General features: G+C 37.7%; 1 protein-coding gene across 1 annotated transcript in view; it reads left to right on the top strand.

Annotated features, from left to right (window-relative positions):
- LOC135544044 (relaxin receptor 2-like) overlaps positions 1–17,742 on the top strand; it is a 234,767-nt gene that overhangs the window by 128,302 nt on the left and 88,723 nt on the right. Inside the window, exons 8-9 of the mRNA XM_064971403.1 lie at positions 6,091–6,162; positions 15,970–16,044. Coding sequence (XP_064827475.1) covers positions 6,091–6,162; positions 15,970–16,044 — 147 coding nt within the window. The remainder of the gene's footprint in view (positions 1–6,090; positions 6,163–15,969; positions 16,045–17,742) is intronic.

Genomic DNA, 17,742 nt, shown 5'->3' with positions numbered 1-17,742 from the left:
CCCCAAGCCATAAGACCCCTGAATAGGTAATCAAATGGCTACCCTGACTATTTGCATTGTCCCCCCCCCCAACCCCTCTTTTACGCTACTGCTAATCTCTGTTTATCATATATGCATAGTCACTTTAACCATACCTACAGTGAGGGAAAAAAGTATTTGATCCCCTGCTGATTTTGTACGTTTGCACATTGACAAAGAAATGATCCGTCTATGCTTTTAATGGTAGGTTTATTTGAACAGTGAGAGACAGAATAACAACAAAATAATCGAGAAAAACGCATGTCAAAAATGCAAATCAATTTATAACATTTTTGACATGCGTTTTTCTGGATTTTGTTGTTGTTAGTCTGTCTCTCACTGTTCAAATAAACCTACCATTAAAATTATAGACTCATTTCTTTGTCAGTGGGCAAATGTACAAAATCAGCAGGGGATCACATACTTTTTTCCCTCACTGTATATGTACATACTACCGCAATTAGCCTGACTAACCGCTGTCTGTTTGTAGCCTCTCTACTGTATGTAGCCTCTCTACTGTATATAGCCTCTCTACTGTATGTAGCCTCTCTACTGTATATAGCCTCTCTACTGTATGTAGCCTCTCTACTGTATGTAGCCTCTCTACTGTATGTAGCCTCTCTACTGTATATCGCCTCTCTACTGTATGTAGCCTCTCTACTGTATGTAGCCTCTCTACTGTATGTAGCCTCTCTACTGTATGTAGCCTCTCTACTGTATGTAGCCTCTCTACTGTATATAGCCTCTCTACTGTATGTAGCCTCTCTACTGTATATAGCCTCTCTACTGTATGTAGCCTCTCTTCTGTATGTAGCCTCTCTACTGTATATAGCCTCTCTACTGTATGTAGCCTCTCTACTGTATGTAGCCTCTCTACTGTATGTAGCCTCTCTACTGTATGTAGCCTCGCTACTGTTATTTTTCACTGTCTTTTTACTGTTTTATTTCTTTACTTATCTATTGTCCACCTAATACCTATTTTTTTACTTAAAAATCGCACTGTTGGTTAGGGCCTTTTGATTTGAAGTGTTTCAAAACACATGATTTATCACCTACTGTTTCCCAAATAATGGAAAAATCTTCAAATGTATTTCTACAGCAGAACTGTATCTTGTCAGTAAATATACAACAACAAGTACGCAGAAAAATGCAAATAAAATAAATGTCAATGCTTTCTTTACAGGAGAATTTTGAATGACTTTCTGAATACATTTCTCCACTTGCTTAAAGTTACCCGGAATCAAGTCAATAATTGTGCGATTATCTGACAACACCAATTAAAAAGTAGCATTGCTTCAGGGACACTCGACACAGATTCAATCAGATCAAGCGTGTTCCAACTTGTAAACTAAGCTTCATGGGATTTCTGTTAATGCAGCTCTGTGCAGCAAATTGCAATTTCCACTTCCTGATATAATACCTGGAGAGGCTGTAACTCAGTTTCTGACACCGCCAAAGCAAACACTATGCAGGTGTCCGCTAGCATGGACCTGATTGATACAGCCCAATGTGTGCATAAATGCTCTCGGGATTTAAACTTGCAACAGTTTGGTTTGGAGTGCATTAATGTCTCGGCAGAGCCACCAAGAACACACACTCTAATATATATGAGTACAGTTACGCAACACTGTTGTTCCCTGGTGTACAAAAAAGGTCACACACACACATGTACACACACGGTATCTCCAAAGGTACAAATAGGAATTCACATGGTACTACGGTAGATGTGTGGAAAATCTAGTATAATAGTAAATCTTTCTACCCAATGTATTAAATATAAAGCTGCATTTGTAGCCTTGTGGGAATTTACCAGTAGTAAATACCAGTTGGATGCATATTCACGTGCTTTGAAATCGTTGGGAAATGACAATTGTCTAATGGCCAACAAGCTGTATCAACCAGACACTAAAAGTACAGCTATCATGCTTGTAAACAAATTATATAGTTAAAGAACCATATTAATAGATTGCTTTTTATAAATAATGTTTTGTTTTTCACATTTAACTGACGTAAATGCTGTTATCGAGGTCATTTCCTTAGGTGTGGGAGAAGCCAGAGCTCAGGGATGAGAGACGCGTTTCCCACTAGTTATTACCAATTGGAGGGCCGTTCAAGATTATTTTTTCCAGTCGTATGTGGTAAAATCCCACTTACGGACACAGCATTAGGTACAATCATTAGGTACTGCATTTTGAAATGTAGGTGGGATCAATGCTCATTAGGATTTATTCCATTTTTTTTGCCCGTTTTGCATGTTATTTTGGCATTAGTACGTGTCACATTTAATTTTGAAAACAATGTCAAAACATGTTTGTTTTTTACTGAGTTACTAAAGCCACATACAAACGTTTGCTTTCTTGAGTAAGGCAGCTCCAAAATGCATGTGTATCAGGCTCAGTGCTTTCTGTGGTGGTGGGGCAGCCAGAGGAAAATACGGAGAGTATGGGTTGGTAATGTTCTCTATTCGCGCCGTGATTGGCTCAGTGTTCTGTTACTCATGGGGACACGACCTCACCTCAAAGTCTAAGGGTTAGAGCTCGAAAATTCAAGCCCCTTGGGTGCTGCCATAGAGTTACATTAGAAGTGCCCGTCCAAGAAGCCTCTCTACAGACCCTGTTTCGTTCCCAGGCTGTGTCCCAACCAGCTGTGATCTGGAGTCCCATAGGGTGGCGCACAATTGGCCCAGCGTCGTCCGGGTTTGGCCGGTTTAAGCCGTCATTGTAAACAATAATTTGATCTTAACTGACTTGCCTAGTATAAAAGAAGTAGTGGTAAGATGTTGGGACTCTGCTGTTGGGACAGCCTTATGTTGGGCCTGACCGTTTGTGGGCACCGTTCTTCATTATAGTGCAATTAATGTATTGTTTAGTGTTGTGTTGTGTAGTGGCTTTGCTGGCATGCATCTAAAACATTTTTTTTGTAGATTTCCCCACCAAGACTTAGTAGTAGTTTCCAGTTAAGAAACTTCTGTCACAATGACCTCTTCACAGTGCAGCTTATTACTGATATACAGTGGTTTGCGAAAGTATTCACCCCCCTTGGCATTTTTCCTATTTTGTTGCCTTATAACCCGGAATTACAATTGATTTTGGGGGGGTTTGTATCATTTGATTTACACAATATGCCTCCCCTTTGAAGATGCAAATTATTATTTTTGTGATACAAACAAAAAATAAGACCAAAAAACAGAACTTGAGCGTGCAGAACTATTCACCCCCCCCCAAAGTCAATACTTTGTAGAGCCACCTTTTGCAGCAATTACAGCTGCAAGTCTCTTGGGCTATGTCTCTCTTGGGCTAACCCAAACCTGATCTGTACTTCTTCACAACTTTGTCCCTGATCTGTTTGGAGAGCTCCTTGGTCTTCATAGTGTCGCTTGCTTAGTGATGTTGCAGACTCTGGGGCCTTTCATAACAGGTGTATATATACTGACATCATGTGACAGATCATGTGACACCTAGATTGCACACAGTTGAACTTTATTGAACTAATTATGTGACTTCTGAAGGTAATTGGTTGCACCAGATCCTATTTAGGGGCTTCATAGCAAAGCGGGTGAATACGTGTTATTTGTTTTTCATTTCACAACACCAATTTGGACTATTTAGTGTTTATCCATTACATGAAATCCAAATAAAAATATATTTAGATTACAGGTTGTAATGCAACGAAATAGGAAAAACAACAAAGGGGGTGAATACTTTTGCAAGGCACTGTATTCTCTTACCCCGTTTACAGAACAGACAGTGTCAAAGGAGGTGCTCTACTTTCATCTGCATCACCATCAAACACTTAAACTGCTACAACACTTCCACTGACGGTTGGCACAAATATACATATATTTACGCACGCCCCCCACATATGCCAATGACCCCACCAGTATATTGCCCCAATCTATCAAAGTGCAGTGATGATCATACATTATATTCAAAATATTAAGTAGAAAATGTCCCATTATACCTACGAGATACCAAAATGTACCATGTGAGTTCATATGTGTACCTGTGAAGTGTACCTTTGACCTTTTCATACCCTACCCTTATTTTTGAGAGAGTCAATATATGGTCCTGGTGGCACTGCAGAAACTTCTATCCACTAGCAACCAAGAGGTTGCAAGTTCAAATCCCTGAATAATGCATGCATACTCTGTCAACTTTCCTTGAGAACTACAAGTTTAATGTTGATGTTACCTTGGTGGTGATAATTATTCTGGGCAGCTTTTAGCAAAGTGCAGAAATGCATTCTTGCCAATAGGTCTATGGCAATATCTCTTTTACACTGATGCTTCTGGTGGTGTAAGTGCACTGTAGCAGGGCATTTCAAGTTGCTTACAACCAGTAGGTAAGGAGTTCAAATCCTGTTTAAGACGGAGTCCCAATTGTGGTTACACTAGAAGATTTGACAGTAGTTTAATTCAGAATACAGCAGCAACCTGTACATTTATAGAAATAACACCTATAAGTCGTTGTTTTTACACTGAACCTAAGTGTAAGTGTTGGTTCCATGTTTCATATTCTGAAATAAAAGACCATATGCACAAAATGTTTATTTCTCTCACATATTGTGCACAAATGTGTTTACATCCCTGTTAGTGAACATATGTCCTTTGCCGAGATAATCCATCCACCTGACAGTGGTGGCATAACAAGAAGCTGATTGAACAGCATGATCCTTACACAGGTGCACCTTGTTCTAGGGACAATGAAAGGCCACTCGAAAATGTGCAGTTTGCTCTCAGAATACAATGCCACAGATGTGTCAAGTTTTGAGGTAGCGGGCAATTGGCATGCTTAATGCAGGAATGTCTACCAGAGCTGTTGCCAGAGAATTTAATGTTCATTTCTCTACCATAAGCCACCTCCAATGTCACTTCAGAGAACTTGGCAATACGTCCTACTGGCCTCACAACCGCAGACCATGTTTAATGACGTTGTGTGGGTGAGCGGTTTGCTGATATCAACGTTGTGAACAGGGTGACCCATGATGGCAGTGGGGTTATGTTATGGGCAGGCATAAGCTACGAACAACCAACACAGTTGCATTTTATCGTTTACAATTTGAATACACAGAGATACCCTGACCAAATCCTGAGGCCCATTGTTATGCCATTCATCCACCGCCATCACCTCATGTTTTAGCATGATAATGCACGGACGGCCCCATGTCGCAAGGATCTGTACACAATGACTGAAAGCTGAAAATGTCCTGCAATACTCACAGATCTGTCACCAATTGCGCATGTTTGGGATGCTCTGGATCGACGTGTACGACAGCGTGTTCCAGGTCCCGCCAACATCCAGCAACTTTTCACAGCCATTAAAGAGGAGTGAGACCAACATTCCACGGGCCACAACAGTATGATCAACTCTATGCGTGGGATACGTCCCTGCCTCCTTTATAAGGTATCTGTGCTCTGTGGCTCAATCGAGCAGATTCATTGTTTTTCTTCATTGTTTTTGATAGTTTTCTTAATTGAGCACATTGAAATCTTCTTTGGATATGCTCATATTAATAGTTTGTGGTCATTATTTGGCTGAAAGCACAATCAGATATGCCATAGTATTGTATTTAATGTAAAGCAAATCTGTTGTATTGTGTAATTTCTCTGTAGGGTTAGACTGTGTTGAATAAATGTATGACATCTTTTGGCACTTTGGATGTATTTTACTTTATATGGTCTTTGGTTCTCTCTCTCCATAACTACCGTAAGGTTTTTGGTTCTCTCTCTCTCCATAACTGTACCATACGGTCTTTGGTTCTCTCTCTCTCCATGACTACCGTAAAGTCTTTGGTTCTCTCTCTCTCTCCATAACTGTACCGTAAGTTCTTTGGTTCTCTCTCTCTCCATAACTGTACCGTAAGGTCTTTGGTTCTCTCTCTCTCTCCATAACTGTACCGTAAGTTCTTTGGTTCTCTCTCTCTCCATAACTGTACCGTAAGGTCTTTGGTTCTCTCTCCATAACTACCGTAAGGTCTTTGGTTCTCTCTCTCTCTCTCCATAACTGTACCGTAAGGTCTTTGGTTCTCTCTCCATAACTACCGTAAGGTCTTTGGTTCTCTCTCTCTCACCAGGGTGTTGGATCACAACCCCCTGAACAGTGTTTCCCAAGACACCTTCACCGGCCTCACCTCCCTCATGTTCCTGTGAGTAGCACATACACACACACACACACACTCACACACACGTAAAGATGCACGAGCATACACACACAAACACACATTGTGTTGGACGAAGGAAATATAATATAATTAATTTATGTGTCATCCATTTTTCTTTGTCACAACACATTGTTTTTCTTCCCTCCTTAACAAGATATCACAGTCTAACTTCATGTTCCGACGTTCTTTGATAAACAGGTAAAAATGTAGGCATACAGAAACAACTCTATGGCTCAGTTTAGGCTTTCATTCAGACTGGGGTAAGGTCTGGCACAGGGTTAAAACAGAAACAACTCTATGGCTCAGTTTAGGCTTTCATTCAGACTGGGGTAAGGTCTGGCACAGGGTTAAAACAGAAACAACTCTATGGCTCAGTTTAGGCTTTCATTCAGACTGGGGTAAGGTCTGGCACAGGGTTAAAACAGACACAACTCTATGGCTCAGTTTAGGCTTTCATTCAGACTGGGGTAAGGTCTGGCACAGGGTTAAAACAGACACAACTCTATGGCTCAGTTTAGGCTTTCATTCAGACTGGGGTAAGGTCTGGCACAGGGTTAAAACAGACACAACTCTATGGCTCAGTTTAGGCTTTCATTCAGACTGGGGTAAGGTCTGGCACAGGGTTAAAACAGAAACAATTATACGGTTAAGTGGAGAATTAAAGTTTGGGATAGAGATCAACCTTTAGGCATTCATTCAGACTTTTGTGGACAGATGGTGGAGCTCTGGCTCCGAAGACTGCGTGTTCAATCCCAGTACGGGGCACTCATTGAAGTATGTGTGCCTTGTATCTGACTGGTCTCTCGGTCCCTCCCTCTGCCACTCCTTCACACTGTCTTTACGTTGTCTATACTTGTTTATTGATTGTTCACATCTCATTTTGCATTGAAATAAATACAAATCATTCTGCAATGAAACATAAGATATGAGTATGAATAATAAACTAATAGTAAGTCTAGGACGTGATGCGTTTCAGAATGGAAGGTTCATTTCGTGGGCCATTGGCTCCAAACACAATATAACAAAATTCAACTCCGTCTCCTCCTGAGTCTCATTGACAATATGATAGTGGTTTCCTTCTCTGTTTCCTTTTGTCCTCTCCTTACACCTCTCCCTTTACTCCTCTCCTTACTCCTCTCCTTACACCTCTCCCTTTACTCCTCTCCTTACACCTCTCCTTACACCTCTCCCTTTACTCCTCTCGTTACTCCTCTCCCTTTACTCCTCTCCTTACTCCTCTCCTTGTTCCTCTCTTTACACCTCTCCTTATTCCTCTCCTTACACCTCTCCCTTTACTCCTCTCCTTACTCCTCTCCTTACTCCTCTCCTTACTCCTCTCCTTATTCCTCTCCTTACACCTCTCCCTATACTCCTCTCCTTACTCCTCTCCTTATTCCTCTCCTTACACCTCTCCCTTACTCCTCTCCTTACTCCTCTCCTTACACCTCTCCCTTTACTCCTCTCCTTACTCCTCTCCTTACTCCTCTCCTTATTCCTCTCCTTACACCTCTCCCTTTACTCCTCTCCTTACTCCTCTCCTTACTCCTCTCCTTATTCCTCTCCTTACACCTCTCCCTTACTCCTCTCCTTATTCCTCTCCTTACTCCTCTCCTTATTCCTCTCCTTACACCTCTCCCTTTACTCATCTCCTTATTCCTCTCCTTACACCTCTCCCTTTACACATCTCCTTACTCCTCTCCTTACTCCTCTCCTTATTCCTCTCCTTACACCTCTCCCTTTACACATCTCCTTACTCCTCTCCTTACTCCTCTCCTTACTCCTCTCCTTCTTCCTCTCCTTACACCTCTCCCTTTACTCATCTCCTTACTCCTCTCCTTACTCCTCTCCTTATTCCTCTCCTTACACCTCTCCCTTTACTCCTCTCCTTACTCCTCTCCTTATTCCTCTCCTTACACCTCTCCCTTTACTCCTCTCCTTATTCCTCTCCTTACACCTCTCCCTTACTCCTCTCCTTATTCCTCTCCTTACTCCTCTCCTTATTCCTCTCCTTACACCTCTCCCTTTACTCATCTCCTTATTCCTCTCCTTACACCTCTCCCTTTACACATCTCCTTACTCCTCTCCTTACTCCTCTCCTTATTCCTCTCCTTACACCTCTCCCTTTACACATCTCCTTACTCCTCTCCTTACTCCTCTCCTTACTCCTCTCCTTATTCCTCTCCTTACACCTCTCCCTTTACTCATCTCCTTACTCCTCTCCTTACTCCTCTCCTTATTCCTCTCCTTACACCTCTCCCTTTACTCATCTCCTTACTCCTCTCCTTACTCCTCCCCTTATTCCTCTCCTTACACCTCTCCCTTTACTCCTCTCCTTATTCCTCTCCTTACTCCTCTCCCTTACTCCTCTCCTTACTCTCTCCTTATTCCTCTCCTTACACCTCTCCTTTTCTACTATCCTTACTCCTCTCCTTTTCTACTCTCCTACTCCTCTCCTTACACCTGTCCCTTACTCCTGTCCCTTACTCCTCTCCTTACTCCTCTCCTTATACCTCTCCTTACACCTCTCCCTTACTCCTCTCCTTACTCCTCTCCTTATTCCTCTCCTTATTCCTCTCCTTACACCTCTCCCTTACTCCTCTCCTTACTCCTCTCCTTATTCCTCTCCTTACACCTCTCCCTTACTCCTCTCCTTACTCCTTTCCTTATTCCTCTCCTTATTCCTCTCTTTACTCCTCTCCTTACTCCTCTCCTTATTCCTCTCCTTACACCTCTCCCTTACTCCTCTCCTTACACCTCTCCCTTACTCCTCTCCTTACACCTCTCCCTTTACTCATCTCCTTACTCCTCTCCTTACTCCTCTCCTTATTCCTCTCCTTACACCTCTCCTTATTCCTCTCCTTATTCCTCTCCTTACACCTCTCCCTTACTCCTCTCCTTACTCCTCTCCTTATTCCTCTCCTTACTCCTCTCCCTTACTCCTCTCCTTACTCCTCTCCTTATTCCTCTCCTTACACCTCTCCCTTACTCCTCTCCTTACTCCTCTCCTTATTCCTCTCCTTACACCTCTCCCTTACTCCTCTCCTTACTCCTCTCCTTATTCCTCTCCTTATTCCTCTCCTTACACCTCTCCTTATTCCTCTCCTTATTCCTCTCCTTACACCTCTCCCTTACTCCTCTCCTTACTCCTCTCCTTATTCCTCTCCTTACACCTCTCCTTATTCCTCTCCTTATTCCTCTCCTTACACCTCTCCCTTACTCCTCTCCTTACTCCTCTCCTTATTCCTCTCCTTATTCCTCTCCTTACACCTCTCCCTTTACTCCTCTCCTTATTCCTCTCCTTACACCTCTCCCTTACTCCTCTCCTTATTCCTCTCCTCACACCTCCCCCTTACTCCTCTCCTTATTCCTCTCCTTACACCTCTCCCTTTACTCCTCTCCTTATTCCTCTCCTTACTCCTCTCCCTTACTCTCTCCTTACTCCTCTCCTTACACCTCTCCCTTTACTCCTCTCCTTACTCCTCTCCTTTTCTCTTCTCCATATCTCCACTCCTTCTCTCCACTACTTTCCTTCATTCCTTATTCCTCTCCTTACTCCTCTCCTTACTCCTCTCCTTACTCCTCTCCTTTTCCCCTCTCCCAACAAAAATCAACTCCGTCTCCTTACTCCTCTTCTTAATCCTCTCCTTTCTCCTCTACTTACTCCTCTCCTCATTCTCCTCATCATTATGTTCTCCTCACCTGTATCTTTCTCTTACGATGTTCAACACATCTCTGTCTTTCTCACTCGCTCTAGTTCTCTGTCTTGCTCACTCGTTCTCCCTATCCCTTTCAAGTTTTTTGTTGTTGTTATTTATTCATTTATTTTCACCTTTATTTAACCAGGTTGGCCAGTTGAGAACAATTTCTCATTTACAACTGCGACCTGGCCAAGATAAAGCAAAGCAGTGTGACCAAAAACAACAACACAGAGTTACACATAAGAAAATGTACTGTCAATAATACAAAAGAAAATAACAATTGAAAGATCTATCTACAGTGTGTGCAAATGTAGAAGAGTAGGGAGGTCAGGCAATAAATTGGCCATAGAGGCAAAAATAATAACAATTTAGCATTATTACTGGAGTGATTTATATGCAGATGATGATGTGCAAGTAGATATACTGGGGTGAAAAAGAGCAAGAGGGTAAATAATAATATGGGGATGAGGTAGTTGGGTGTGCTATTTACAGATTGGCTGTGGGTACAGTGATCGGTAAGCTGCTCTGACAGCTGATGCTTAAAGTTAGAGAGGGAGATATAAGACTCCAGCTTCAGAGATTTATATATACAGTGTATATATTTATTTATTATATATTATATTCATATATTTGCCACGTGCACAGGATACAACAGGTGTTAAAACAGTTCAGTGGAATTCTTACCTTGAGAGTTTTTTCCAAACAATGATGTAATGTTAATAATACAGATAATAATAATATAGATAATAATAATAATATAGATAGTAATAATATAGATAATAATAATATAGGTCATAATAATAATAATATAGGTAATAATAATACAGATAATAATAATATAGATAATAATAATAATATAGATAATAATAATAATACTATAGATAATAATAATAATAATAATAATAATAATAATGTAGATAATAATAATATAGATAATAATAATAATATAGATAATAATAATATAGATAATAATAATAATATAGATTATAATAATATTGATAATAATAATAATAATGTAGATAATAATAATATAGATAATAATAATAATATAGATAATAATAATATAGATAATAATAATTTAGATAATAATAATAATAAAAATGCTCTCTAGCAAACTTCAGACGGGCCTGGACATGTACTAGCGTAAGCAGGGGGACACGTCTGGCACTGCAGGATTTGAGTCGTAGTGTGTTACTGATGGTAGGCTTTGTTACTTTGGTCCCAGCACTCTGCAGGTCATTCACTAGGTCCCCCCGTGTGGTTCTGGGATTTTTGCTCACCGTTCTTGTGATCATTTTGACCCCACAGGGTGAGATCTTGCGTGGAGCCCCAGATCGAGGGAGATTATCAGTGGTCTCGTATGTCTTCCATTTCCTAATAATTGCTCTCACAGTTGATTTCTTCAAACCAAGCTGCTTACCTATTGCAGATTCAGTCTGATGCTGGTCTGCAATTTTGTTTCTGGTGTCCTTTCACAGCTCTTTGGTCTTGGCCATAGTGGAGTTTGGAGTGTGACTGTTTGAGGTTGTGGACAGGTGTCTTTTATACTGATAACAAGTTCAAACAGGTGCCATTAATACAGGTAAAGAGTGGAGGACAGAAGAGCCTCTTGAAGCAGAATTTACAGGTCTGTGAGAGCCAGAAATCTTGCTTGTTTGTAGGTGACCAAATACTTATTTTCCACCATAATTTGCATATAAATTCATTAAAAATCCTACAATGTGATTTTCTGGATTTCTTTCTTCTCATTTTGTCTGTCATAGTTGAAGTGAACCTTTGATGAAAATTACAGGCCTCTCTCATCTTTTTAAGTGAGAGAACTTGCACAATTGGTGGCTGACTAAATACGTTTCCCCCCCACTGTATATCATAATAATACTAATAATATAGATCATAATAATATAGATAATAATAATAATATAGATACTAATAATATAGATCATAATAATTTAGAAAATAATAATAATGTAGATCATAATAATAATATAGATAATAATAATAATTTAGATCAGAATAATAATATAGATAATAATAATAATTTAGATCAGACTAATAATATAGATCAGAATAATAATAATATAGGTTATAGATTATAATAATAATATAGATAATAATAATATTATAGATCATAATAATAATAGTATAGACAATAATAATATAGATTATAGTTTATAATAATAATATAGATAATAATAATATCGATAATAATAATAATATTGACCATAATAATAATAATAGTATAGATCATAATAATAGTATAGATCATAATAATAATATTGATCATAATAATAATAGCATAGATCATAATAATAATAGTATAGGTCATAATAATAATAGTATAGATCATAATAATAGTATAGGTCATAATAATAATAGTATAGATCATAATAATAGTATAGATCATAATAATAATAGTATAGGTCATAATAATAATAGTATAGGTCATAATAATAATAGTATAGATCATAATAATAGTATAGGTCATAATAATAGTATAGGTCATAATAATAATAGTATAGATCATAATAATAATAGTATAGGTCATAATAATAGTATAGGTCATAATAATAGTATAGATCATAATAATAATAGTATAGGTCATAATAATAGTATAGATCATAATAATAATAGTATAGGTCAAAATAATAGTATAGATCATAATAATAATAGTATAGGTCATAATAATAGTATAGATCATAATAATAGTATAGGTCATAATAATAGTATAGATCATAATAATAGTATAGATCATAATAATAATAGTATAGATCATAATAATAGTATAGATCATAATAATAGTATAGATCATAATAATAATAATATAGATCATAATAATAGTATAGATCATAATAATAATATTGATCATAATAATAATAGCATAGATCATAATAATAATAGTATAGGTCATAATAATAATAGTATAGGTCATAATAATAATATTGATCATAATAATAGTATAGATCAAAATAATAATAGTATATATCATAATAATAATAGTATATATCATAATAATAATAATATAGATCATAATAATAGTATAGATCATAATAATAATAGTATAGATCATAATAATAGTATAGATCATAATAATAATAGTATAGATCATAATAATAGTATAGATCATAATAATAATAGTATAGATCATAATAATAGTATAGATCACAATAATAACAAAGATAATAATACTAATAATATAGATCAATTTAATTTAATAATAATAGTATAGATCATAATAATAATGTAGATAATAATAATATAGATAATATTAATAAATATAATATAGATCATAACAATAATATAGATAATATTAATAATACACATAATAATATTAATATATAGATAATACTATTAATAATATAGATAATAATATTAATAATGTAGATAATAATATTAATAATAAGATAATAATATTAATAATATAGATCATAAAAATAACATAGATAATAACAATATAGATCATAATAATAATAGTATAGATCAAAATAATAATAGTTTAGATCATAATAATACTAGTATAGATAATAATAATAATAATAGTATAGATCATAATAAAAAAGATAAGAATATAGATAATAATAATAATGGTATAGATCATAATAATAATATAGATCATAATAATAATGTCAATCATGATAATAATTGTGTAGATCATAATAATATGAATATAGATCCTATTAATATAGATCCTAATAATATAGATCATAATAATAGTATAGATAATAAAAATAATAATAATATTAATATAGATCATAATAATATAGATCCTAATAATATAGATCGTAATAATAGTATAGATAATAATAATAATATAGATAATAATATTTATCATAATAAAATAGATCATAATAATAGTATAGCTAATAATAATAATATTAATATAGATAAAAAATAATATAGATAATAATATGTATCATAATAAAATAGATCATAATAATTATAGTGTAGATTAATAATAATAATAATATTGATAATAATATAGATAATAACAATAATAATATACACTACCTTTCAAAAGTTTGGGCTCACTTAGAAATGTCCTTGTTTTTGAAAGAAAAGCAAAAATAAATCTCCATTAAAATAACAACAAATTGATCAGAAATACAGTGTAGACATTGTTAATGTTGTAAATTACTATTGTAGCTGGAAACGGACAATTTTTTTACAGAACCATCACTCCTGTGTTCCAATGGAACTGTTTTAGATACTCCAAGTTTATTCTTTTAAAAGACTAATTGATCATTAGAAAACCCCTTTGCAATTATGTTAGCACAGCTGAAAACTGTTGTCCTGATTAAAGAAGCAATAAAACAGGCTTCAGACTAGTTGAGTATCTGGAGCGTCAGCATTTTTGGGGGTTAGATTACAGGCTCAAAATGACTAGAAACAAAAAACGTTCTTCTGAAACTCGTCAATATTTTCTTGTTCTGAGAAATGAAGGCTATTCCATGCGAGAAATTTCAAGAAACTGAAGATCTTGTACGCTTTGTACTACTCCCTTCACAGAACAGCGCAAACTGTCTCTAACCAGAGGAGTGGGAGGCCCCGGTGCACAAGAGCAGAAAAGTAAATAAATATAAACAGTATGGGGATGAGGTAGGTAAAATTGGTTGGGCTATTTACCGATAGACTATGTACAGCTGCAGCGATCGGTTAGCTGCTCAGATAGCAGATGTTTGAAGTTGGTGAGGGAGATAAAAGTCTCCAACTTCAGCGATTTTAGGGATGATCAGTGAGATACACTTGCTGGAGCGCGTGCTACGGGTGGGTGTTGCCATCGTGACCAGTGAACTGAGATATGGCGGAGCTTTACCTAGCATGGACTTGTAGATGACCTGGAGCCAGTGGGTCTGGCGACGAATATGTAGCAAGGGCCAGCCGACTAGGGCATACAGGTTGCAGTGGTGGGTGGTATAAGGTGCTTTAGTAACAAAACGGATGGCACTGTGATAAACTGCATTCAGTTTGCTGAGTAGAGTATTGGAAGCTATTTTGTACATGACATCGCCGAAGTCGAGGATCGGTAGGATAGTCAGTTTTACTAGGGTAAGTTTGGCGGCGTGAGTGAAGGCGGCTTTGTTGCGGAATAGAAAGCCGACTCTAGATTTGATTTTAGATTGGAGATGTTTGATATGAGTCTGGAAGGAGAGTTTACAGTCTAGCCAGACACCTAGGTACTTATAGATGTCCACATATTCTAGGTCGGAACAATCCAGGGTGGTGATGCTAGTCGGGCGTGCGGGTGCAGGCAGCGAACGGTTGAAAAGCATGCATTTGGTTTTACTAGAGTTTAAGAGCAGTTGGAAGCCACGGAAGGAGTGTTGTATGGCATTGAAGCTTGTTATACGTGTGTGTGTGTGTGTGTGTGTGTGTGTGTGTGTGTGTGTGTGTGTGTGTGTGTGTGTGTGTGTGTGTGTGTGTGTGTGTGTGTGTGTGTGTGTGTGTGTGTGTGTGTGTGTGTGTGTGTGTGTGTGTGTGTGTGTGTGTGTGTGTGTGTGTATTTAGTCAATGGCAGCCACAGTAACTACTGCATCAAGAAACTTAGTTCTGCCATTCATAAAACAGGCAAACAGGCATAACAGAGCTGTTATTAGTTATAGTTGGTGAACTACATTGTTAATTGTTTTGTGACATACTGCTGTGTACCATACACAGATGAAAAGATGTTTGACAAATTGACCTTCATCATTATATAACAGTCCCTGTAGTTTTGCCAAGGCAGCATCCAGTAGGAGTGTGTTCTCTGTTCTCCGTTCTCTATTCTTTATTCTCTATGCTTTATTCTCTGTTCTCTGTTCTCTGTTCTATGTTCTCCGTTCTATGTTCTCTGTTCTATGTTCTCTATTCTCTGTTCTCTGTTATCTGTTCTTTATTCTCTTTTCTCTGCTCTCTCCAAATATGTCTACAAGCTGTGTGTCTTCCCTAAGGAGGTCACAGGGGTGTGTGTGTGTGTGTGTGTGTGTGTGTGTGTGTGTGTGTGTGTGTGTGTGTGTGTGTGTGTGTGTGTGTGCCAGTCCCTCCATCTGTGTGTGAATGTTCATCTGTCCGTGTGTGTGTGTCTGTGTTCTCTAAACAACAGTGTGTGATTTCTCCCCAGCTCCATGGTTAATACATCTCTGGTGCAGCTCCCCCAGCCCAGCCTCTGTCACCACACACCTAACCTCAGCTGGGTGTGAGTATACATTTATCTTTAATCCTGTCTAGACATCTATCTACCATCCCATCTGTCTAGACATATATCTGTCATCCCATCCTAACTGTATAGACATCTATCATCATCCCATCCTATCTGCCTAGATATCTATCTATCATCCCATCTGTCTAGACATATATCTATCATCCCATCTGTCTAGACATCTATCTATCATCCCATCCTATCTGTCTAGACATCTATCTATCATCGCATCCTATCTATCTAGACATCTATCTATCATCGCATCCTATCTATCTAGACATCTATCTATCATCCCATCCTATCTATCTAGACATCTATCTATCATCCCATCCTATCTATCTAGACATCTATCTATCATCCCATCCTATCTATCTAGACATCTATCTATCATCCCATCCTATCTATCTAGACATCTATCTATCATCCCATCCTATCTATCTAGACATCTATCTATCATCCCATCCTATCTATCTAGACATCTATCTATCATCCCATCCTATCTGTCTAGACATCTATCTATCATCCCATCCTATCTGTCTAGACATCTATCTATCATCCCATCCTATCTATCTAGACATCTATCATCCCATCCTATCTATCTAGACATCTATCTATCATCCCATCCTATCTATCTAGACATCTATCATCGCATCCTATCTATCTAGACATCTATCTATCATCCCATCCTATCTATCTAGACATCTATCTATCATCCCATCCTATCTGTCTAGACATCTATCTATCATCCCATCCTATCTGTCTAGACATCTATCTATCATCGCATCTGTCTAGACATCTATCTATCATCGCATCCTATCTATCTAGACATCTATCTATCATCCCATCCTATCTATCTAGACATCTATCATCCCATCCTATCTATCTAGACATCTATCATCCCATCCTATCTATCTAGACATCTATCTATCATCGCATCCTATCTATCTAGACATCTATCATCGCATCCTATCTGTCTAGACATCTATCTATCATCGCATCCTATCTATCTAGACATCTATCTATCATCCCATCCTATCTGTCTAGACATCTATCTATCATCCCATCCTATCTATCTAGACATCTATCATCCCATCCCATCTGTCTAGACATCTATCTATCATCCCATCCTATCTGTCTAGACATCTATCTATCATCGCATCTGTCTAGACATCTATCTATCATCGCATCCTATCTATCTAGACATCTATCTATCATCCCATCCTATCTATCTAGACATCTATCTATCATCGCATCCTATCTATCTAGACATCTATCTATCATCCCATCTGTTTTAATGTTACCTGCTGATGACTGCAACTGTGCTGCTGGCAACAATTTAATGGCGTTTTTTTTTTGCCAACGTTTGCTGACACCGGTCATATTCAACGGGTGTTGAGCATTTCTAAATTTGTCAGTTATTCTGCGCTCTGGCACACTCAGACGAGAGTGCTCTGAAATTGGAGTAGATAGCTAGAGGGAATTTACCAGCTACGTCTATCGACATTTGTTGCAGTGACATCATAAACATTCTATTGAAATAGTTACTTGTGTAATGTAGTATTTTGTTTAGACATGTAGCTAGCTAGCTAAACAATGAAACATAATCCCAACTCATAAAGTTTACAACCCTGCATGAATCTGCAGGAAACAAACCAACCAGGTTCAATATTAGCTAGCTAAAAAATAGTCTATTAC

Source organism: Oncorhynchus masou, chromosome 8 (genome assembly GCF_036934945.1).
Source record: "Oncorhynchus masou masou isolate Uvic2021 chromosome 8, UVic_Omas_1.1, whole genome shotgun sequence".
Classification (NCBI taxonomy): Eukaryota; Metazoa; Chordata; class Actinopteri; order Salmoniformes; family Salmonidae; genus Oncorhynchus; species Oncorhynchus masou.
This window is presented reverse-complemented; position numbering and strand designations above follow the sequence as displayed.